This window comes from Apodemus sylvaticus, chromosome 2 (assembly GCF_947179515.1).
Source record: "Apodemus sylvaticus chromosome 2, mApoSyl1.1, whole genome shotgun sequence".
NCBI lineage: Eukaryota > Metazoa > Chordata > Mammalia > Rodentia > Muridae > Apodemus > Apodemus sylvaticus.
In genome coordinates this window covers 121,506,926-121,530,703 of record NC_067473.1, presented here as the reverse complement: position 1 = coordinate 121,530,703, position 23,778 = coordinate 121,506,926, and the positions used below count along the sequence as shown (strand labels likewise).

The 23,778-nt window shown below is 51.6% G+C and overlaps 1 protein-coding gene across 5 annotated transcripts in view; it reads right to left on the bottom strand.

The window, feature by feature from the left end:
- Positions 1-23,778, bottom strand: part of Slc41a3 (solute carrier family 41 member 3) — a 41,241-nt gene that overhangs the window by 5,253 nt on the left and 12,210 nt on the right. For 2 of the 5 annotated variants that reach the window (XM_052174313.1, XM_052174314.1), the window contains exons 3-8: positions 15,674-15,781; positions 14,218-14,289; positions 7,463-7,607; positions 6,259-6,405; positions 4,641-4,785; positions 426-505 (exon numbers count right to left, since the gene is read on the bottom strand). In XM_052174313.1, coding sequence (XP_052030273.1) covers positions 426-505; positions 4,641-4,785; positions 6,259-6,405; positions 7,463-7,607; positions 14,218-14,289; positions 15,674-15,781 — 697 coding nt within the window. Of the gene's footprint in view, positions 1-425; positions 506-4,640; positions 4,786-6,258; positions 6,406-7,462; positions 7,608-14,217; positions 14,290-15,673; positions 15,782-20,172; positions 20,352-20,863; positions 21,181-21,536; positions 22,081-23,778 lie in introns of those variants that run through there. The other 3 variants (XM_052174315.1, XM_052174317.1, XM_052174316.1) reach the window with 3 other exon arrangements.

The window sequence follows — 23,778 nt, the reverse complement described above, 5'->3', positions numbered from 1 at the left end:
AAGGTGAAGACAGAAGTCTGGAGTCTCAGGTGTAAATGTCTAAGTTTTAATGTCACCAATGACTCTAAAACAAACTAAGAAAATTTGGCATAGTGCTCATACCTATAATATCAGTACTTGGGAGGCTGAGATAGTAACATCATCACATGGGTTCAAGGTCAACCTGCACTACACAGAGTTTCAGGGTGCCTGGACCCCTGCATTTGAACAAAGTGAGACCCTGTCAAAAGTAAACTGGTGTACTTCATTCCCCTTATGCTGTGGGGTCTCTTCAGATCCTTTGCATCTGAGAGAATCCAGCATAACAGAACCTGTAGGCTATGCAGGCTCAGCTTGCCCAATCACCTCACAACCCAAGGCTGTACACTGGCGTTCAGTGCCTACCCAGCCCAGGGTCCCTAAGAGGAGCCCCGCCCATCACTTACCACATATGACTGGAGTCAGGACAGCCATGCCTTTAAATTCATGTTTTGAAATGGTTTTGCTCAGGATGAGACCTCCGAAACTGGGGAGAGAACAGAGCTGACATTAGAGTGTCTGGGCCAAGTGCCCACTGGCCACCTACCTTCTTCCCTGCACAGAGTGTCTGCTACAACCACAATGGACTGCAGTTTCCTACCAGAGATCATGGTAGGACCAACCCTACAGCCCTCCAGGCCCCACCAGCAGCTATGCTGAGACAGTGACCAGGGTGAGAACTATTTCCCTGGAGCCAGGATGAGAGACCCAGATGCCCAATGTACTAGATGGCCTCTGCCAACCTGGCACAAACCTACACATATCTGGGAAGAAGGAACCTCAATTAAGTCCATCAGAGTGGCCTGTAGGCAGGTCTGTGATGCATTTTCTTGATGACTGATGCAGGAGGGCCCAGCTCACTGCGGGTGGGGCCATCCCTGGACAGGTGATCTTGGGGGTATATAAGAAAGCAACCTGAGCAAGCCATGGGGACCAAGCTAGTAAATAACACTTCTCCATGGCCCCTGCTTCAGTCTTTGCCTTCAGAGTCCTGTTTTGAGCTCCTGGCTAGACTTCCCTTAGAGATAGACTCTGAGCTGTAAGTGATGTAATTACCCTTTCCTCCCCAAGTTATTTTTGGTCATGGTGTTTTATCACAGCAAAAAGTCAAGTGTGGAGGTTTGACTATGTTTGGCCCATGGCAAGTGACACTATTACTCTGTGTCACTTGTTGGCCTTGATGGAGGAAATGAGTCACTGGAAGGGTAGGCTTAGAGATCATAACTCAATCTCTATCCAGCTCCAAAGAACCAACCAGTCTTCTGGCTACCTTCCAATTGAGATGGGGAATTCTCAGCTCCTTCTCCAGCACCATGTCTGCCTGGACACTGCCATGCTTTCTGCCTTGATGATAATGGACTGAACCTCTGAACCTGTAAGCCAGCCCCAGTTAAATGTTGTTCTTTGTAAGAGTTTCCCTGGTCATGGTGTCTCTTCACAGCAATGGAAACCCTAACTGAGACAAACAGTAACCCTAAGACACACAGGCATCTCATCATGGTCTGTACACCACAGCATCAGCACGGGGCGTGGAGCTGAGCTGTGCAGTTCTCTCTTGCTCTGCCCAGTTTCAGCCCTCCTGGCTGCCAGTACTTCAGCACTCTGCCTCAGAAGAGTGGATGAGGACTAGGTAAGAGGTTCAGAGTGTACGTTGTGAACAGCTCATTCACACTAGAACACAGGCACTGGGGAGAGCCCTGCCAGCACCAGTTACCCTCACTTGAGTGCTCGAGTGCTCTTGGGGGTGGGGGTGTTGAGCAACTCGACTGGATTAAGAAATACCTGTAGATTACTAGGGAATACCTCTGGCTGTGCCACCGAGGTGTGTCCCTGGGGCCATACCCGGCCCTAGCCTTTCCTTCTGTGCCCTTCCCTGGGCTTTGTGGTCACCATGGCACGGAGAGCTTTCTACACACACAGACTCATCTCCATGGTCTGCCTAGCAGCACAGAGGCAGCCAGCCATGCTGAACCCTCTAAAACCATGAGCAAATTAGTTCTTCTCCCTGAGGTTGTTTCTCTCAGTGACACAAACAGCAACCACAGGGAAACCTAGCACCAGAGACACAAAGTCGCCCATGTCACCAAACCTGACTGGCTCTGTGGAACTGGTGTCGGAAGGAAGTTGGAGAAATCTGGAGACCTGGCCTGGGGAACCTTAGAACGTTCTAAGTGGAGTTAGTGAGAGATCAGAGTGGCAACAGAAACTTGGACAGCAAATGCCTGCGTTCTGTGGGGTTTTGGACAGGAATGAGGGCTCCACAGGGAACTGAGCTAGGAGCTGTTCATGATATATCCTGACAAAGAATTTTGTGACACTATTCCAGTAGGAATAGGAGTGACTCATAAGGCCCGATCCTCCCTGAGAAAACAAAGGCATCAATGGGTGTTGGGGGAACAGAAAGTCAGTTTTCTTCCAGGCAGAGCCCCTGGTAGACCGCCTATGCTACAGTGGGCAGCCCTGCAGCCACGTGCATGTGGGCAACGGTTAATGGACTGACTCCGTAGGAAAAATAAAGATAGATATCACTGTCTGCCTGCCTGCCTGTCTGTCTGTCTGTCTCTATCTATCTATCTATCTATCTATCTATCTATCTATCTATCTATCATCCATCCATTTATGGATGACATGAAGTTGGGAAATCGACGGGGGAGAATCCTGTAGGAGTTGGATGTGAAGACTGGGGTATGAATTTGCTCAAAATAAGATGTATTTATGTACTTATTTTGATTATGTCTTGAAAGTGGTGGGGCTGGATATAAATAACTTTAGTGGAAATGTTGACAGCACAGCACTCAGGCTGTGTTGTAGTAATCCTGGCTGATTTTAGTTAGAATTATAGTGAGAAATGGGATCAGAAAGCAGATCAGAAGGACCTGAGGAGAATGTACAAGTCTAGAAAAGTTGCAGAGGATGTGACTGTCAAATAGATTAGCAACAGTCAAGAGAAGCCAAGCACTTTGCATGAGACAACAGGAATGCCCGAAGGCATCTCAGGAATTGGCCAGACCCTACCCATCCCAGGCTCCACAAAAGTTAAATTAGAAATGCATTTGAGCAGCATTCCCCTGAGAGTTCCTCAGTGGCTCTTTCTGAATTGAGGCACCCACACACTCAATGGCTGCTGTATACATGGTCCAAGGGATACTTCACTTGCTAGTGGCAGACTGTGGTGCTGAACACACGTTTGCAAGCATGTAGAATGCAAGTGTAGGGGGTCCTAGAGGCTGCCACCCACATTTCAGAGGAAGTCCTTAGAGGCTAGGCAATGTAAGGCAAGATGAGGACCTCTCCATGCAGCCTGAGGGATAGCGTGTGAGGCCAAGAGGGTCAATTCGCGGCTGAAGGGGGACTCCAGAATGTTCAAGGTGACAGGGTGCCAGGGAAGCAGCAAAATATGGAGACCCTATGGGCAGGTGATCGAAAGGCCACAGAGAGTCAGGAAGCCTTTAATCCCAGCACTTGGGAGGCAGAGGCAGGCAGATTTCTGAGTTTGAGGCCAGCCTGGTCTAGAGAGTGAGTTCCAGGATAGCCAGGGCTATACTGAGAAACCCTGTCTCAAACCCTGCTCCCCTCTCCCCAACAACAACAACAACAACAACAAAAAAAAAAGAAAGAAAGAAAGAAAAAAGAAAGAAAGAAAGAAAGAAAGAAAAGAAAAGAAAAGAAAAGAAAAGAAAAGAAAAGAAAAGAAAAGAAAAGAAAAGAAAAGAAAAGAAAGGCCATGGAGGCTGGATTTCCCAAGTCCACTGAAGCTCATATCCCACAACTATGTGCCCTGAAAGACAGAGGTGAGCTTTGGGGAATGACAGTGGGATATTATGGTTTGAAGTGACTTGTCCGTGTGCCCAACTTGACAAGGGGTGAATTGTGGTGGCTATTAAAAAAAAAAAGAAAAAGAAAAAGGTCTCACTATGTAACCCTAGACAGCCTTGGACTCATGTAGAGCAAGCCTGGCCTCAGACTCTCAGAGATCTCCCTCCACTCCCTGATCTTCTCTGATGTCCTAGCTATTGTCAAGATCCTTGATCAGGTTTTCCCTTACCCAGTATTATAATAAACAGCACCAGGGCAGGGTATGAGCAGATAGCAGATGCATGGCAGTTCTCCATCACCCTGCCTCCAGAGTGCTAGGATTGAAGGCGTTTAACACCTTGCCTGGCCTGTAATGGTTAATCTCACCTGCTTCCTTGACAGATTTAGACTCACTAGGCAGTCAGCACTACATGTGCCTGTCAGGACATTTCCAGAGAGGGTTTGACGTGACTGATCACTGGGGCTCTGACTTGATGAATGGATTGACCCCTTGATAGATTAAGAATCTTCCTGTGGGGAGGTGGTGAAAGGCAGGAGGTATGGCTAGCTAGAGGGAGGTCACTAGGGATGTGACTCCCTGGAGGCCACATCTTAACCTGGCCTTTTCTCATATCCTGAACACCTCTGAAGTAAACGGTGTTTCACGGTGCTTCTAGGGTTACAGTCTATCCAAGAGCACATGGCCAAATGATCAGACTGAACCCTCTGCAACAGAGAGAAAAACGAGCCTTCCTTCCTTCCCTGAAGTTGTTTCTGACAGGCATTTCTGTCACAGAACTGAGGGGCCATTGTTCCACGCAACTCACCTGCTGATGATCATAGCGAGGATGATGGGAAACCACCCGTACTTCAGGATCTTCATGATGGGAGGGTTCTGCTTGGCGATGAAGATCCACAGAGGGGTGAGAGCCAAGAAGCCAATGCAGACCAGAGGCGTCAGATACCATGTGTCTGAGGGAAAGCAGACATACACAGCTCAGGTGGCCGAGGCCGGCACATAGGGGCTGGCTGGAGTACGGCTTTCCACAGAGGAGAGATAGGCGGGAAGCGAGGGCGCTTGCCATTTAGAGGGGCTGTCTCGCCATACCTGCCCGAGAGCGACAGTTAAGCAACTGGGAAGCCCCTCTCCGTCCTGCCTCATCCCTGATCTTCTCTGATGTCCTAGCTATTGTCAAGATCCTTGATCAGGTTTTCCCTTACCCAGTATTATAATAAACAGCACCAGGGCAGGGTATGAGCAGATAGCAGATGCATGGCAGTTCTCCATCACCCTGCTTAGGGGTCCAGAAAACCAAGAAAAGCAAAGAGGCATTACCAGGGCACTTGGCCGCAGGGGTGGGATCAGGAGGAAACTTTCTCCTGGCTCAGACATTGTGTATTATTGTGGGATGTGGATCAGGCGGGCCGGTAGCCACTCATTTCCCAGAGCCGTCTCCAGCTGTGAGGTCAGTGTGCCGCACACCCAGGGCCCTTGGCTCTGCTCTCTTCCAGCCTCGGTCTCTGACTCCACTTCCCACATGTGCACAGAACACTGACTTGCTCTAGAATCATCCTTGCATCTTGTTCCTACTCTCCTGAGCAGACCCAGTGCTAGATGGGTATACATGGTGTGTGCCCCACTCTGCTCTGGGTCGTGTGGTGTCATTCCCCCGCCCCCCCCTTATTCTCCACAGCCCACAATTGTCTCTTCATCTGCCACAGGTGCTCCGGGCTAGCTATAGACAAAGTGCTTCATGGTAGATAAGGCAAACTTCTGTACCATCCCTCAGGCTCTAAGCAGGCCACTAGCACTCAGGGACACAGTCGCCTGTGCAAGTGTCTCCTTACAAGACACTTGGAAAGGCGCCCTGTCCAGGTCCTCCATTATTTCTGACAGGAGCCATCCAGCCCCCACCTCACATTCATGAATCTTCCTGACAGCTCCTGGCTTGCGTGTGTGTGTGTGTGTGTGTGTGTGTGTGTGTGAGCGAGCTAGCTTACCTCCCAGTCACTGAAGACCTGTCTCCTGGGGCCAGGCCGGCCATCTTCCTGAGCACAGGCAGTGATGGGAGGGGAGGGGGATGGTGCTCCTATTTGCTTTGCAAATCAAATGCAAATAATGAACCCCTATGCAGATCAGACTGGCTTAAAAATACAAGTAGGTCATCTTATCTGATTCCAAGGCTTCTCACTGTCACCTAAGAGGACAGTACAGGAATCGGTCCAGACTGGACAGTGGTGCCCCAGGTACAGTGGAGGCCACACTGTTTTATCTATACCTGCTGCTTATTTCTCAAACCTCTAAACTTTTCTCACAGGGCACTGAGCTGTGCTAGACATTTCCAACAACTGAAGACTTGGGCTGCTTGTGTGTGTGTGTGTGTGTGTGTGTGTGTGTGTGTGTGTGTGATATCTGCTCATGCCCCTCCCTAGAGCCTTCCCTACCTTTGTGGCTGTAGAAGAAGCTGCTCATCAGGGCCAGGATGGACAGGGTGATGAGGTCTCCCAGGCTGGCTGCAATGGGCGTGGCGATGTTGTCAGGGTTGACCCCAAACTTCCGAGCACCAATCACTATGCAGATCATTAGAATTCCTGCAGCGGGAAGGGGGTGAAGCCCAGGGAGTAGTTGGTGGACAGATGGCTTAGAGGCTCCCCCCACCCTCAGGAAAGGTCAAGAAACATAATAGTTATATCTATGAAAGTCTAGATGCTCAATAGGCTGCCTAGCTCCCTAAGTTTCTGTCACTGGCTAGAACCTGTCCAGGTGGCAAAGGGTGACCTGAAAACCCTGAAGATACACCTGTGCAGGCAGGTAACCTCTGACCTCTGGAAGCACCTGGAATTACAGGGACACAGCATTCACCACCTCTGCTTCCTGGAGGGCTGTTCCAAGGATGCTCTAAGCAAAAGTAACCTGAGGAGCAGAGGGACCTGGCCTCCAGGACAGGCTGAGTCCTCAGAGCAACCTATACATGAGACATTTCTTAGGCTCAAGCACCAATGGAGACTGGGGAGGAAGGACAGGTGGATGTGTGCCCTGACACCGTTGAGGTGGAAAGCTCTGCCCAGACATCAAAGATATCCTGGAGTCCCTTATCCCAGGAGCCCAGCTATTCTGTCCCTGAGTCACATGGATGAAACACATGGCCCTGAGGTGCAGGTGGCGATGGGCTTCATGGCTCGGCTGGGAGATCAGAGTAGCACCTCTCCAGGGTCTCGGCTCCAGGACCCTCCATTCTGTCTGAGGGCACCTGCCCTGTAGTGTTGCAAGCCTACTCGGCCTAGGGTCTGGTATCTGGGGCCCGGAGTCTGGGGTCTGGTGTCTAGGACCTGGGGCCTGGAGTCTGGGGTCTGGTGTCTAGGACCTGGGGTCTGGGGTCTGGTGTCTAGGACCTGAGGTCTGGGGTCTGGTGTCTAGGGCCTGGAGTTTGGTGTCTGGGGCCTGGTGTCTGGGGTCTGGGGCCTGGAGCCTGGGGTCTGGGACTTGGGGCCTGGGGTCTGGTGTCTGGGGCCTGAGGTCTGGTGTCTGGGGCCTTAGGGTTTGGTATCTGGGGCCTGGTGTCTGGTGTCTGGGGCCTGGGGTCTGATGTCTGGGGCCTGGGGTCTGTAGCCTGGGGCCTGTGGCCTGGGGTCCATGGGCATGGCTCACCTAGGGCCAGGGCAGCAAGGAAGGCGGTGATGACGCTGCTTGTGCACAGCAAGGCCACCTTGGTCCAATCGAACTCCTCGTGAGACACTGTGCCCAGCATCAGAGAGGCCACTGCAGCCAGGAGCCCCACAACAGTAGCCTGCACCTGCCAAGACAGAAATCAGACCCATGAGAAGGGTCCCTGACCACTGTCACCCCCCTGTCCTTCTTTCTGACTTTTGGTCACCTCAAGAGTCAAACAAAACCCTTCTATCCTTCCTTCACCCTGGACCCTGCTGGTAGTTTTCCTCCAAGGTGAGGGAAGTGGAGAGCCTCCCTGTCCACCTCTGTCCCATGTGAGATGCCACCTGCAGGAGGAGAACGAGGTCTTGGAGGGATGCAAGCCTCGGATTGGCCTCTCATTCCCATGGTAGCTTATCACATATGCCGGTCTCACACCCTAGCTATCCTGTCCCCAGCTCACCTTCTCTGTCTCTGGAGCACGATGCTCTGAGCCACTAAGACCCTCACCACCTAGAGCCCAGGTCTGAACCAGCATCCAGACCCCTAATCCAAAATGTCTACATTACCAAAGGATGAAGGAACACACATAGAGCCTTGTAATATCTATAGACAAGAAGAGCAGGTGTGTATGCATGTGTGCATGTGTTTGTGTGTGTGTACATAGATATGTTAGTATGTAGAGGTCAGAGGATAACATGTGGAGTTGGTTCTTTCCCTCCACCATGTGAGTCACAAGGACTAAATTTAGGTAATCAGACTTGGCAGCTAGTAAGCACCCTTACCAACTGAGCCATCTCATAGCTCCCACTTCCTTCCTTCCTTCCTTCCTTCCTTCCTTCCTTCCTTCCTTCCTTCCTTCCTTCCTTCCTTCCTCCCTCCCTCCCTCCCTTCCTTTCTTTTTATTTCTTTCTCTCAAAAAATATTATATATATACATATATGTATGTATATATATATATATATATGCACAGTATTTTGCCTGCATGTACAGCTGCAGGCCAGAAGAGGGCAGCAGATCTCATTAAAGATGGTTATGAGCCACCACGTGGTTGGCAGGAACCAAACTCAGAACCTCTGGAAGAATAGACAGTGCTCTTAACCTCTGAGCCATCTCTCTAGCCCACTTCTTATTTTTTGAGACATGGACCTGGGGCTTGCCAGCATGCCCCAGGCATCTCCCTGTTTCTGCCTCCCAGGGCTGGAACTGCCAGTGTACAGCACACACTGGGTTTTTTTACGCTGGTTCTGGGAAACGAACTCAGGTTTGATGCTTGTCAGCGAGCACAACAAAAATCCCAGGTTAAAAACCCCACAAGATTTTTCATGGTGTCTGATGACTTGCTCCAAAGGCCACGGAGATGAGTAACCACAGGTGCAGAGCCAAGATGATTTCCTGGCAGGAGATCCAGGGGAGGGGGTTACTGGTATATATCAGATACATTGTAAAATATGAGTCAAAATGTGCCGTGCAGCTGGAGAGGTAAGAGCGCTTGTCACTGCCACAGAGAGACGAGACGCGCAGAGCCATGGCCAGGAAGTGAGCACAGGAACCGGCTCTGTAAACGGAGGCTAGTGAAGAAGGGATGGAGAAGGGGTATCTTGGATATATGACCTCAGTGAGTGAATACTAAGAAATAAGAGCAAAGGAAGCTGAAGGACTGTGGCCAGGAAAAAGGTGGAGCCCTGCCCCCCACCCCGACCCCACTTTACGTCCATAAACTAAACCCATGCTGTGAAATAAAGGAATTTGTGATAGAATGCTCATGACTTTTGCAGCCAGGCATGGTCGTACATGTCTGTTCCCACAGTTAGAGCCAGGGCAGGAGAATCAGGACGTCAGGGCCAGCTGTGCTACAAGAGATCTAGCAAGAACCAAGTAAATGTTTAAAAATATCGCTGACCAGCAGAGGCCTTCTTTTAAAGATGCAGCATAAAACCCATGAAGAAAAGTGCAAAGCCAGGCATGGTGACACACACTCACAGCACCTGCCGCTCTGGAGACTGAGGTAAGAAGGTCACAGGCCAAAGCCTGCTTGCGCCACAGAGTGAGTTCAAAGCCAGCCTGGGCAACTGAGCAAGCCCTTGTCTCAAAATATAAAGTGAAAAAACAAAAGCAGGAGATACGGCTGGCTGGTAGAGCACTCACCTAGATGCACATGATTCAACTGCCAATACTGAAAAAAAGTATCTCTATATAGTATATTATAAACAAAGTTTAAATGTGATGTCTATATGATGAAGATACCATGGAGTTGTATATCACAATATTATTGACTGTCCTAGTTCTCAAGAAGATTCCAAGTGGAATCTGATATGAAACATGCTACCGGATGCTGGTATCCTTGGTGTCTGGCACTGAGGATACGGCCCAGCACCCAGTGCTGATCACATACGGTTACAGAACAGGAAATAACCCAGAGGCCTATTATTTATCCTTCAGGTCTTGTGCTGTTAGCTTGAATTCAGAATGCCCATGCTTTAAATCTGGTCTTCAGTTATAGGAAGGTGTGTGACCCATTAAGTGGAGCTTCCTGGGAAATCTTAAGTCTTTGGGAGACTGTCCCTCCAACCCCCATTCTAATTTGCTTCCTAGACACCATGAGGCAAGCAGCTTTGCCCTATCAGTGTATCTCTATGGACCCAATGGCAACAGGAATCTAGGAAACAGTGAGCCAAGCAAACCTTCCCTCTATATAAATGTATTGTCTCGGGCATTTCGTCACAGCGATGAAAACAGACTCATATACACTGGGTAAGCCTGACACTGAGAAGTTGGAAACAGATGAAACTCACTGGCAGGCTCCCTTATTCACTGATGTAAAGACTGGAGTGGGAGTTGGTGGTGGGGTTGAGACCTACTGACTTCTCTAGAGCAGCGTGTGTGTGTGTGTGTGTGTGTGTGTGAACAGAGTTGGGGTAACAGTGCCCGCTTGCTCACACACTGCTCTAACCATGCTGTGTGATGAGTCTACGTCATCACAGGGGAAACACAAGTTACAGGATGGGATGCACAGAAAAGATCCCCATGTCTACGAGTCAGAGTTCTCTGTGGGCATGTACGTAGGGGTGGAGCACGTGTAGTTTTGAAGGGGAAGTTTCTGTTCTGGATAGGTAATGGAGCAGACAGTGATGCAGCCACTTCCATGCTGCTTCTGGTACCAGTTAATATGCAACCACCTGGGCATTTGGTGGGATGTTTTTGCTTTTACCCAGAGGAAAAAAAATCTGAGCTTAAAACTGGTCAGAAGGTCAAAAACAGCTGGGGATATGGTTTGGTGACAGAATGCTTATCCAGTTCATGTGAGATTATGGGTTTCTGTCCCAGCACTTCTGACTGACAGACAGACAGACAGACAGACAGACAGACAACAAAAAGCCTTAATGTAATGACAGAATATAGCCATGCCAGTATTGCCTAGCAAATAAAGACTAGAAGAACCTGGGGTATGGCTTCTGAGACAGAGCAAAAGGGCGTGAGAGGCTTGCACAGGATGCATGGTGGCCCTGCCTTGCTCCGAGGCTGCCCTCAGTCTCGCTGGGGAGTCCCCCATGCCCAAATGAGAAGTTACATAACTTCACACTAGGGTTCGGGGGATGGCTGGAGAGATGGCTAAGAGCAATTGTGCTCCTGCAGAGGACCCAGGTTTGATTCCCAGCACCCTCATGGGGCTCTCAACAGTCTAACTCCAGTCCCAGAGGGTCTATCTGATGCCCTCTTCTGGCCTCCATGGGTACCAGACATGCATATAATACACATATGTACATGCAGACAAAACAGCCATATACATAAAATTAAAAGTTAAAAATGGTTTTCATGCTGAGACTCAATGACTGCTTAATACTCAGCCCTATCCAACACTACATCAATTTCCCCGAGGCTCAGGTGAGAGGTGGCAGAAAGAATATCAGAACAGCAGGGCAGGACGAGGGCTGGACAGCAGGGCAGGACGAGGGCTGTGAGCTGCCGTCTCCAGGATGACATGGCCACTGTGCTCATGAGCTCCCTGCAGCTGGGGTCACCTGCCCAAGGTCAGTCAATATTCCAGCAAACAGTACTAATTGGATTCAGTGGTTTGCCACAAAAAAGGGGGAAGGGGGGATGTGTGGGTGGGGTCAGGAAGGTGTGGGTGGGAGGAGAGTGGATACGATCAAGGTACAATGAACACACAAGAAATTGTCAGTTCACCATTGGTTTCACATTTAAATGGCAGTATATGTCAAAGTTTTTTTTGGAGTCCAACTATACAATTTACCCAACAACTTGTGACCAAAGTTAAACTCATTTAAAAAGGAAGAAGCAAAATCATATGTAAGTTAAATCTGAGACAGAGTGTAAGTTAAGCCAGGCCCAGGCAGGCTTCATAAGTCCTGAGGCTCACGGTACGGAAAGTTCTGGAGAGGCAGGAGTGGTATGCCTGGTGCTGGGCCTTTGTTACCCCCTGACCCAACCTCCCGTTGTGAATCTGAGTGCTGCTTTAATCTGTCAGCTACTCAGCCACAGGCCCACAAGACTCACCCAGGCACTAAGGGCAAGAGACGCCAAGACAGACAGGCCTGAACCACAACAGTAGGATAGGAGGTACGTCCACTGTATCCGACAGAGAAGGCTGAAAGGGTGTGTACACACTTTACCACAGAAAGAGAGAGGATTGACTGGATACACACACTGTACCCAAGAGGGAGAGGGCTATACACACGTACATGCACACGTGCACTCAGAGTGAGGGTTTTCATAGTAACTGGATGTGAGACTTAGGGGGAGAGGGCAGTCTCTCTGGCCAGGTAGAAAGGACCAGTCCTCAGGGGGAAATGGCCAAATGATAGTTGGCTTTCCATCAGGTGTAACAAAATCTCTGAGAGAATCAGCTTAAGAACAGAGGAGGTTTGTTTTGGTTCACAGTGCTAGGGGGTCGGGGTGTGGTCAGCTGACCCTGTGGCTCTGGGCCTGTGGTACAGCAGATTCACGGAGGGTGCAAAACAGTCCCCCTCACATCAGAAAGCAAAGCAAAGAAAGTTGGGGGCTGAGGTCTTTGTCAGGTGGGGGTTTTGTTTGTTTGTTTTTGTTTCTTGTTTTGTTTTTTTTTTGTCAACTTGACACAAGCTGAAGTCAAATGGGAAAAGAAACTGTAGTGGTTTAAGAAGAATGGCCCCTGCAGGCTCATATATTTGAATGCTCTGTCACGAGGAACTCTGACAAGATTACAAAGATTAGGAGCCCTTGTTGGAGGAAGTGTGCCCCTGGGGTTGTGGGCTTCGAGGCTTTAAGAGCCCACGCCGGGCCCAGTTCTCTCTCTCTCTGCCTGCAGATCAGGATGTAGCTCTCAGCGGCTTCTGCAGCACCATGTCTGCCTGTGTGCCACCATGCCCCCCCTGCCATGAGGATAATGGACTGAGCCTCTAAGATGACTAGATCTCACATCCACAGAACCCAAGAAAGAGAGAGAGGGCTGGACCTGGACCTGAGAAGAGAGGGGGAAAGCCCCAGTTAAATACTTTCTCTTATAAGAGCTGCCTTGGTAGCTTTGCACAGCAGTGGCACAGTAACTAAGGCAGGGACGTCCACTGAAGGAATGAGTCCATCAGACTGGCCTGTGGACAAGTCTGAGGCATGTTCTTTATTAATGATGGATGTGGGAGGACCCCGCCCACCATGCAGTGTCACGCCTGGAACAGTCCTGGACTGGATAAGAAAGCAGGCCGGGCAAGCCAGTAAGTAGTGCTCTTCCATGATCTCTGCTTCAGTTCCTGCCTCTAGCTTCCTGCCTTGAGTTCCTGTCACAGAAACGAAACCTGACTAAGATATAAGATGTGCCACAGGCAGCATCCCTCCACTGCAGTAGGCCAGGCGCCTTCAGAAGAACGGAGTGTAAGGGAGGACCACGAGGCCATTCTGACGTACTGTTTGGGTGGGTGCCTCTGGGAGAGGCTAACATTATGACCTGGACACAGGAAGAATAGGGATCACAACTGGCAGGATGCAAAGTCTAAACAGTCTACATCCCTTGTGCCACCCACCAGAGGCTGGCTGTACTCAGAGAAGCTCACTAGATTCTGGACGACAGTACCTAAAAGACAGCTGTATACCCAGACTTCCTTCTTGCCTGAGCCTACCTTGCCCTCATCTGTTTCTGCCTTGGGTACCATGGCTTTAGTTCACTGTGAAAAGAGCCTAAATAGAACTGAGCCCACAGAGGTCCTGGCAGGAGGGGACACAGCGTAAGAGGGGCAGGAAGGTCTCTGTCAAAGGTTGACATAGGATAGGTTAAGCAGCAGGGGCAGGACTAATGGGGGATTTTCCAGGTAGGAATGATCCATTAGGTCCCAGAAAGATTAAGTGAGGTCACTGGAAAAAAGCAGAGGTGGGGTGTGTCCATCTGGGGAGCACGGGGAGACCCAGGGAAACGCGGTGTTGGTGTACATGTGGGACGAAGCCCACTAGCAAACACAGGGCGTGTCTAGCACCTGAGTACACTCAGGCCCCTAAGAATTTGGCTTAGAAAGCAGGCAGCGGGGAAGCTGCAGGGACCACAGACCTAAGGGCCTCTCTGGGTAGGTGTGGTGGCTCCCCGGCAATGCTCTTCACTGGGCCACGGATACGGTCTGCTGGGTAGATGGGTGGCCAAGTGGACACCTGTCCTCCAATGTCAGTCTAGAGTCCAGGGACCAGGCTCCCTCTTCCTACCCAGAAAGGCAGGCCACAGACATACAGGGGAGTGGGAAGGAGAGGCATTGAGGTGATGCTTCAGGACTCACCTGAACCACAGCGAGGTTGCTGCTGATGATTTTGTATCTCTCCTGGCGGTCATCGATTTGCCCAGTATTGGCCTAGCACACAGAGATAAGGGCAGCGTGTCAGTCTGGTTGATCTGGAGATGCCAGTCCTTCTGGACATAGCCAGCCTCTCTCTCAGGAAACAAATCAGAACAGATTATGCCAGTAAGCTTTCTAGACGGTGACCTACCTCCACCCTTTAACATTTATTTCCTTTTTACGTGTGTGTGTGTGTGTGTGTGTGTGTGTGTGTGTAAGTATATGCACATGTGAGTGTAAATGCCTGAGGAGTCCAAAAGAGGATTCCCTGGATTACTGGAAGTTGTGAGCTGCCCAGTGTGGGTGCCTGGAACTAAATCCTGGTCCTCTGCAAGAGCAGTGTACCCCCTTAGCTGGTGAGTCAGCTCTCCAACCTTTTATGAATTGACCTAGACACCCTCCCGACCCCGCCGCCACCCCAAATTTGTTTATTTTAATTTTCTGTGTATGGCTGTTTTGCCTGTGTTATGTCTGTGCACTTGTATATGCAATGCCCATGACGGTCAGAAGAGGGGGTCAGGTTCCCTGGGACTTGAGGTACAGATGCTTGTGAGTTTTTCTGTGGATACCAGGAACCAAACCCAGACCCTATGTGGGGTACTCTGGGGGTTATCTGGAATAGCACCAAGCCATCTCTTCAGTTCCTGGCCTGGCCTCTTTTGTGGAGAAACAGCACTATATAACTCTAGCTGGAGACACTGACATCACCGTGAGGATGCACACAGCAGGTGTCCATCTCTGGCCCTTCTCCGTCAGCTTTGGGACTCTTTCTCAGGCCCTTGAACACAATATACCCTGAGCACACTACTGTCCTTTTCATGTGCAGGATGCCAGTGGCCACTGGACAAAGAGTATACCCTCAGTATTAACAGGGGGGTAACACACAACCCCTGGGAGGTCTGGAGGAGGGGAGGCTGAAGCGGGACTTGTGTTGGCTATAGAGCCAAGGGCAGACAGACACAATGACAGCGGATGGGAGGAATTTAAGAATAGGGGTAGTTAATGGGCACCTGAGAGCCCCTCCTTGTTCCCGCCTCAGAATCCTCCTTTGAAGCCATACTGCCCACTGAAGCGTTTATGTGTATGTGCCAGGGAGTGGGGAATACGGCCTAGGGTCCAGGCGGCAGCATGCAGACTCTGGGGAACAGGGACACAAAGTCAGAAGAAGTGAAGGCACCGGGGTCCTGCGCTGGTCCCTCCGCAGCTCAGGGTGGCCACAGAGAAACAGTACAAAAAGTGAGAGGAGACAGGAACAGCCCGCGAGACACCAAAGCCTAAAGCCACCCCTGTGTGGGTGGAGATTCTAGTCCCTAAGTAAACCACTAAGAGGGGCGAACACTGAGGGGAGGTTTCCTGTCCCCAAATGGCAAGTGGCCTGAGACATCCAGCTGCCACTTACAGATGTGGAGAGGCGAGACGCCAGCGTCATTTCCAGGTTCCCCTTCAGACCCACGAGGGGAGGCACCAGCGTCAGCAGGTCTTTAACGTCTCGGAACACTGGCCAGTGCTGCAAGGGAAGGCAGAAGACGATGAGGCCAAAGCATTGGCACAGCTCTGCAGATGTCTGCAGAGAGCCTTCAGTCAGTGGCCTTGCATGCCCTTGTGAATCAACCTGGAAGACCAAGCAGCGTCCTAAATGTCTTATTTTGAGACAGGATCTCTATACATTGTCCAGGGTACCCTGGAACTCACTCTGTAGACTAGGCTTTAAACTCACAGAGATCTGCCTGCCTTCTGCCTCCTGAGTGCTGGGATTAAAGGCATGTGCTGCCCCATAACTAGACTAAATTGTTTTAAGTGAAACACAAATATCATTTGTGTTTTAAATATCATTAACCAAATCAGCAGCCATGGCCTCCAGCGGGCTCCCTCCTGCCTCCTGCCTCCTGTTCTCAGAGGCCAGGAAAAGTCAGGGCTAGACTGGAGGCCAGCGGTCTGGCCCAGCACGGCCTGAGAATGTGCCAGTGTGCAGCAACAGTTTTGTAGACTGTTTTGGATTGAGTCACAATTCAGTTATTTCTCCTTATTTGGGAGGCCTGGAGAAACTCTGCTAAACTAACTGGTAGGGGCACTTTGACAGGGTTTCCCGGGCTCCACCCAGCATCCTACTGGAGCCAGGGCTTTTCCAGAACAGAAAAGTCCATTTGATGGAGACCCTGAGTCTCCTTCAAACATGGAAACAATGACCTGAAAAGGCAGAGTAGTCAGGCTGTATTGAGAAAGCTGGGAAATGTGTGATGGACGCACCCCCCCTGCACCCCCTCCCCCCGCATGCAAACATTCACAGATCTAAGTAGGACCTCAATGGATTCAGATCTTAAAGTTGTGGGATTCTAGATTCTAGGCCTAAAGACAAATTCCTTCTTTTCTGAAGGGGGCCCTGGGCTCAGCCCCCCAATTTCCCCAGGAAAGAGTAGCTAAAGGGGTACAAACACACGTCACCTCTGGGGAAAGCAGGAGTCACCTGCAGGCAGCAGTGCCTTGGAGGCATGACAGAGAAGGGCCAGTCGGAGGCTCTATAGAAGCCTTATCTTTGTATTTCTCCACTGGGTAGGAGCAAAATGTAGTCTTAAGGTGCATTGCTTTTTAGCGCCGAGTCTGAACATTTTACCCTGTTCATAACGTTGATTCCCTCTCAAAAATTATGTTTTTGCATTTGACCACATTTATGCCTTTGTTTGGATCTTTCATAATATAGATATTATCCCTTTAAGAAATACACGCTATTTCCTGCTCTCAGATGAAGAGCTACGTTGGAGGCAGAGGCCCACCTGCAGAGGCCCCCCCTTATCAGTCCAGCTACCGCCTCCCTGTTCTCTGCAGCAGGGGCCTCAGGTCTGTGCATAGCTGCCTATCAGCCCTGTGCACCCCTCCGGCACACACCACCCACACCATCACACGCACACTCCTACCCCTGGCCAGGGCCGTCTGGCACACCCTGTCCTTTCCTAGCATATCCTCTGCCCCAGCCCTCACCCACCATCCTCTGCCTCCCCCACAGCCTGGTGCATATCCTCCCGGCCACACACAAGGACAAGCATCTAATAGCCCCACATCAGAACAAACTCTGTCTCTTCCTTCAACTCTCCCCTCTCTCAGTGCCAGGGACTCCTGTCCAAGTTCCCATTCTCCTCGTCACAGCTCAGTGGTATGTCACAGCTCAGTACTGTGCCTGCTTGGCTACAGTATTCTCTCCCTCGGGGACCTGCCGTGTGTGTGTGTGTGTGTGTGTGTGTGTGTGTGTGTGTGTGTATTTGTCTGTGTGTGTTTATGTGTGTATTTGTCTGTGTGTGTTTGTGTGTATGTTTGTCTGTGTGTGTGTGTGCCTCCTCTAGCTCTCTCTGCCACCCTCACTCCTGTAGAACAGCTTGAGGAGGACTGTCTCTGAACTTGTTCTCTGCCCTAGCTCCCTGCTGGTCTCCCTAATGACTCCACCATGGTCCCCCCTACCCCACCCTGCTTCCTTCTCCTGACCCAGTCACACTTCCAATTCTCCCTTCTCTTTACACCATCTCTCTTTCAAGGTTTGCATTACTCCCAGCACCCAGCACCCAGCCTACCTCCCCACAGTGCCATGCCTCATGAGGGAGGGAGACGTGACCCCCATGGCCCCAGATCCTTGTTGCTCTGTTACCTTGGGTTCGGGCTCAGCCAATTCTGGCCGTGAAACTGACTGATGATGTTGGGGATGGGACCCAGCGCCTTACACGGGCTAGGGGAGTGCTCTATCCTGGGACTACATCCACAGCCCTGGCCACTGACTGAGCTTGTCAGGAATCACAGGACAAGAAGGAAGATGAGCTGGGACAATGTCAACAGAGACCAGCTAAACTGTATACCCCAAATTGACAGGCCACAGCCACAATGTCACAGTGTTTAGAGACAGGGTCCTCAAAGACGGGCTGAGTTAAGAAAGTCATAGGTGGGTGATCTCCAATCCTACAAGGCTGGTATCTCACAAGCAAAAATTAGGGCACAGATATGCAGAGAGGTGACCATGTGGGGCACGGGTGTGTGTGTGTGTGGGGGGGGAACGGCATTTCTGGCTTAGGATGTCAACATTGCCAACACCTGACATCTCAGACTCCTAACCCCTAGAGACAATGTCAACTTCTGTGGGGTACACTGCCTGGTCTCAGCCCTGGCAGACTGAGGTGGGTGACAAAGGGGATAACATTGATGTCCTGACCACCCAGATCCAGAATGGCTCTTCTCCAGGCTTCTTTTGTGTCCTTGATGTCACTTTGGTCTGACTGGTGCCCTGGGCTCCTTGACATACCCAGGATCTCTCCCCCCTTATGGCTGTAAGTTGACCATACTGGAACTTCAACTCACCATCTCTAGACTCCTGTTCTCTCCCCTGGGCCTGTCTCCTCTCCTGACCACTTCCTGTTCCGCCCAGCAGGATTTAACCCCTTGTCCTCCCCAATCTGACTTCAAGTCATCCTACTTTTAGATTCTGCTACTGACCTCTCAGACACTTTAAAGATGTCTCTGCGGACACAGGTGGGGTAGGAGTGTACATGGCAGGTTGAGGTAGCCTGTGGTACTGGGAGAGAGCCTCGCTTGCTCTCTCCTCCCCCACATTGTTGACACTGCTGCCAGGATTGAGCTTTGTGACATAAACATAATCTCATCACCCAGTCACTTGTGACCCTGCACTGCCGACTCCATGCCTGAGTATACACCCAACTCTGGTCGTTAAACTTGTTCAGGAATGTGGCTGGCACATCATACTTCACGCACAGCCAAACACCAGTACAAGCTGTCAGAGGGAGGGCCCCTGGGCTGCACGGCTAGGTGGTGGTTAGACCGGTGTCTCCTGCATTTCACCACGCAGTGCACACCAACCAGACAGTTTGCTCATGGCTCTGTGGATAATCTGGTAACAAAGGCAGCCCTCACTCTATAAACAAAGAGCCACGCCCCTTTGCCTTCAGTGTAAACTGCACCTCTGGGGTGAGGTGGACAGAGGGCCTCACAGCTAGCAGTGACCACACTCAGGGCACAAGCCACCCATGCATTCACAGACCCCATGTCTCCACCTGGAGTTCTCTCCTTCCCACAGTGTGGAAATGGCCACATTGTTCTCCAAGGCCCACTCAAATGGCCCTGTCTTGTTCCCTCTGGAGATCCCTGACCTGCAGGAAGATGAGGCTACCTCTCCTACATACAGGCTGTCTCACACCGCCTCCGCCAGCTGCCCAGTCCTGACTGACAAGCTAGCCTTCTGGGAGCCTGCAGCAACTGAAGCGTTGCGAGGAGAGAGTGCATGGCTCGCAGGGATGGATGAGCTCATACCGTGCAGTCTGGCAAAGCCCAGTCTCTGAGGATTAGCATGCGTGGCAGCTTCGGGTAGGGGCAGAGGACACCAGGGAAGCAGGTTGCACAAACTCTCTAGGAACAGACTGATCCCAGCATTCTAAAGAGCCAGTGTCCCATTCTCTGATGTAAACAAGCAAAAACCAAGTGCCCTGGAGTTACTGACACACCCTCCAACAGTATCGGGGCTGTGGTACAACTCAGTGGTATGGTGCAAGCCAGGCACGATTCCATCTCCAGCACCACAACCACACACAAGTTAAATTTAAAAAGAATTAACAGCAGGGTTATTACATGACTCTACATTTGTGCATATACGCATATTGGAAATAATTTTGGCAACCACCAAATTCATGGACTGCAACCCTAACTCACAGGGCCTTCAGACGCAAGTGTCTAGAGACAGAAGGAGGGTTGGGCTGAGTGAAGGAGGTCATGGGTGGGTGAGCCCCAGCCTTCCATGACTGTTACCTTACAAGCAAGGATAGGGGAGAGACCTGTGGAGAGGGACAACCTGTGAGGCACATCAAGAAGATGGCCCTAAGGACGACCACACCAACCCTGTCAACTCCTCACCTCAGACTTCAGGCTTCCAGAACCTTGACAACTTCTGATGGTCGTCCATCCTCCATGACTGATAGATACTCTGTCTAGTTTTCCTAATGCAACACTTAGGCTCCGTAACAGAGGAGGAGGTGACAGACAATGGAATTCACTCAACAATAGAGAATCCTAAACCAGACTCAGCAAATGTCCTGGCAGATGGAAAGTGCCACTTGTGGGGAGATCTGGGGACATATAGGACTCCCATGCCCTGCTTTCCCCTCAAGGAGCTATGTGGGGGCTCTGGAGAGGTCAGTTTGTCAAGCAGCTTTGCCTATCACCCAGACCACAGAGATCTGCAGGCTCCTTGCTGGTTACAACTGCCGCTTACAACTGTTCCTCACAACTCAAGAGGGGCAGGTGCTCTCATTATTCCTGATTTACAAAAGGGGAAACTGAGGCAGAGAGGATTAAAGACTCCTGTACTGAGTAGTAGCCTTGCCTAATAAGCTCACACTCGACGGCAGATGACAGAAGCTGCTGTGAGCTCACAAAGGCTGCCTTTGAGGGCTATCATGTGTTATAAGATCCTGGGAGCCCAAGGTATCTGATTCTCACCAGCACCGCTGGTGCTGGACCCCAGCTCGGACCTTCCACCCACAGGGAGCACCCTGGTTCCTGCCCTCCACCGTCTGTCCCCTCTCCCTTGGGGCCCTGTACGTACTTGAACAGTGTTCATCACCAAGCCAGCCGTCATCATGCCCAGGCCGGACAATAGTATAGGTATGGCGATCTGGCAGGCGGTGCTGAGGACAGACTCAGGGAGGACCCCATAAGGGGAGCGGGTGAGCTCACAGCTGAAGCCTCGAAGCTTCTTGCCCTGAAAGCGGAACTCAAGGCTGAGCTGAGTGACGACCATGGTTGGGCCCCAGTCGAGTCAGTCCTCTCGCCTCCCTGACCTCCAAGGCTCTCTTCTGCAGAGGTCCACACAGACAGAAGCTTTCCAGGAAGCGCCACAGTGGGTCTCTGAGAGTCCCTTGGCTGAGGGCCAGAACAAACAAGGCCAGACCTGCTCAGAGCCTCATTCAGGTGGCTGCCGGTGTCCTCTGTCCATTCCGCTGGTCAGGTTCTCCTCAGAGTGCAGCTGTGCATCTGCCAGGACCTCCCTCTTCCAGCCTGCCAGAGAGGCTCACTGTCCCTCAGCAGCGACCTTGACAGTGTCCAGTAGTCCAGCCCACACTAGCCAGGCTGGGCAGGGACACAACCCACATGGGCCTGGCCCTGGTAAGTACCCACGCAGAAGTCAGCGCCACCCTCTGTGTCCTCTGCACACGTGCCATGGGCTGCTTTGCTTTGGCAGAGAAAGGCCCGGAGACCACGGCTCTAGGGATACTCACCCAGGCCCACGCACGGGGTTCTGTCCTGCAAGGTCAAGGACTCTGAGGGACTGCAAGATGAAAGTGACACCTGTAGTCAGCTCGATGCCAGTGTGTGCGGGGGTGGGGGGTGGGGTCACAGCCACAGTATAAAGTTGTGCTCACAGAACTGTGGCCCTGCTTTCCCTCAGAGGCCTAGAAGACTTTATCCAGCTTGCTTCTCCTCAGAAAGATCAGAACAGGCCCTGCTGATCCCACCAGAGGGAAGGGGCCCAGCTGGGAAGCTGCACGGGAGTCTAGGGATGCTGAGAGTGCCCCTTTGTATATGCCAAGAGTCAGGAGGAAGACTTCCAGGCCCAAGGGCTGACAGAATACAAACTGAGTCCCTTACCAGCAAAGGCCCCAAGCTGAAGGCCTGACTGACTCCTACTAACCCAGGGTTCACCTCGGGTCCTGGCCTCCCCTCTGTCCCGTTCCTACCGCACCACCCACCCAGACACCTTGCCTCCTTCTCCTCTCACAGATCGTCTGTCTCATGCTCAAGTGCAAACTCCTTTATCTCCCCAGGCAGAACTTCCTCCCTAACTAACTGCCCCCTCCCGCAAACCCACTTGCCCCGGAAATCCTCAGCACATCTTCACGTACTCTCTTCTGCTCGTTCGTCTGGAGTTTTAAGTTTGCCGCAGGAGGCAGACAGATGTGCAGGCTATACACTTTGGTCCTGGTTCTGGTGGGCCAGCCCTACCTCTCCTAACTGCTTAGCCAGCAGCTCAGGGTGGAGAAGCTATCACGAGGGATAGTTTCTGGGCTTCTCTGTCTCTTGGCATACTCATGTTTGAAAGCCAAGTGCTCACACCACAGGAAGAGGCTGTGTGTGGTGAGGAGACGCCGTGGGCCAGGATCTGCACATGGCCAATAGGCGCTGCCAGCGGCATGCTTAACTGTCAGGGACCCGAGGGGGTTGCTGTGGGAGGAGCTTCTGAGTTTGGGGTCCTGAGCCACACAGCAGCCTAGAACTGGACCCCAGAACCTGGCCCATGCTCTATATTTTCTTCATCCCAGATGCACCAACCTCTCCATTAGCCCCCAGCCTCTCCACCAGTCCCCAGCCTCTCTGCCAGCCCTCAGCTTCTCCACTAGGCCCCAGCTTCTCCACCAGCCCCCAGCCTCTCCACTAGCTTCTCCACTAGCCCCCAGCCTCTCCACCAGCCCCCAGCTTCTCCACTAGCCCACAGCCTCTCCACCAGCCTGCCTCTCCACCAGCTTCTCCACCAGCCCCCAGCCTCTCCACCAGCCTCTCCACCAGCCCCCAACCTCTCCACCAGCCCCCAGCCTCTCCACCAGCCCCTCCACCAGCTTCTCCACCAGCCCCCAGACTCTCCACCAGCCCCCAGCATCTCTACCATCTCTAAACTACCATCTCTGAACTTCCAGACTGTCCATCTCAGCCTCCTATGCAGGAGCAAGCACCCTAAACTCCCCAATTTTCAGGGCAGTTTCTTCCATAGTGCCTCTGTCAAGTTTTGCACCTCAGTAAGCATCTGCCAGAAAAGCATGCGGAGCCCAGACACCCTCACTGCAGTCCTACGTCCAATCTGCCACCCTCAAAGTTTTCCCTGACCTGTCCCCTCAGCTCCGGAATAGGAGACCATCTCAGTTACGACCCTGTGGCTTCTCCCCCATGTCTCCCCACAACAACACTTGCTCTCCCTATCAGCAGCCCATGTGGGCATCCTAAGGAGGAAGCCTCAGGGCATGGGAGCGGCATGCAAGTGAGCCTCACCTTCTGGAAGGACACCCACGCCCGAGCGAGCCACCTCGCTCTGAGCACAAAGCCTTGCTGCCCTGCACAGTCCTGGGAGGAACTTCTCATCGACCCCTGTCATGCTATGGTCCTCACAGCTTTGGCCGGCCTCAATAGCAATTGTCCTTGTGGCCAGCTAAGGTGCCTCTCCATCTCTGAGCCAAAGCCCCACAGCTCCTTACCCAGAATCTCTAAGCACAAACAAGAATCACAGTGGCTCTGTGGAAGTAGGAACAGGAATATCTAACCATCCTTCCCAAGAAGCCTGTCGCGGCAGTCCTGCTGTGGTTTGGTAGCAAGGAAGTCACTCTTGACCATGCTCTACAAAGCCCTTCATGCCACTCACTGGACAGAACGCCACCCTGCATTCACAGCGTATCATACCCACTTTTTGCAAAAGAAGAATTTAAGACTCCAGGAGGGTTTGCCTTCAATCACAAAGTGTACTAACGCTCAAGG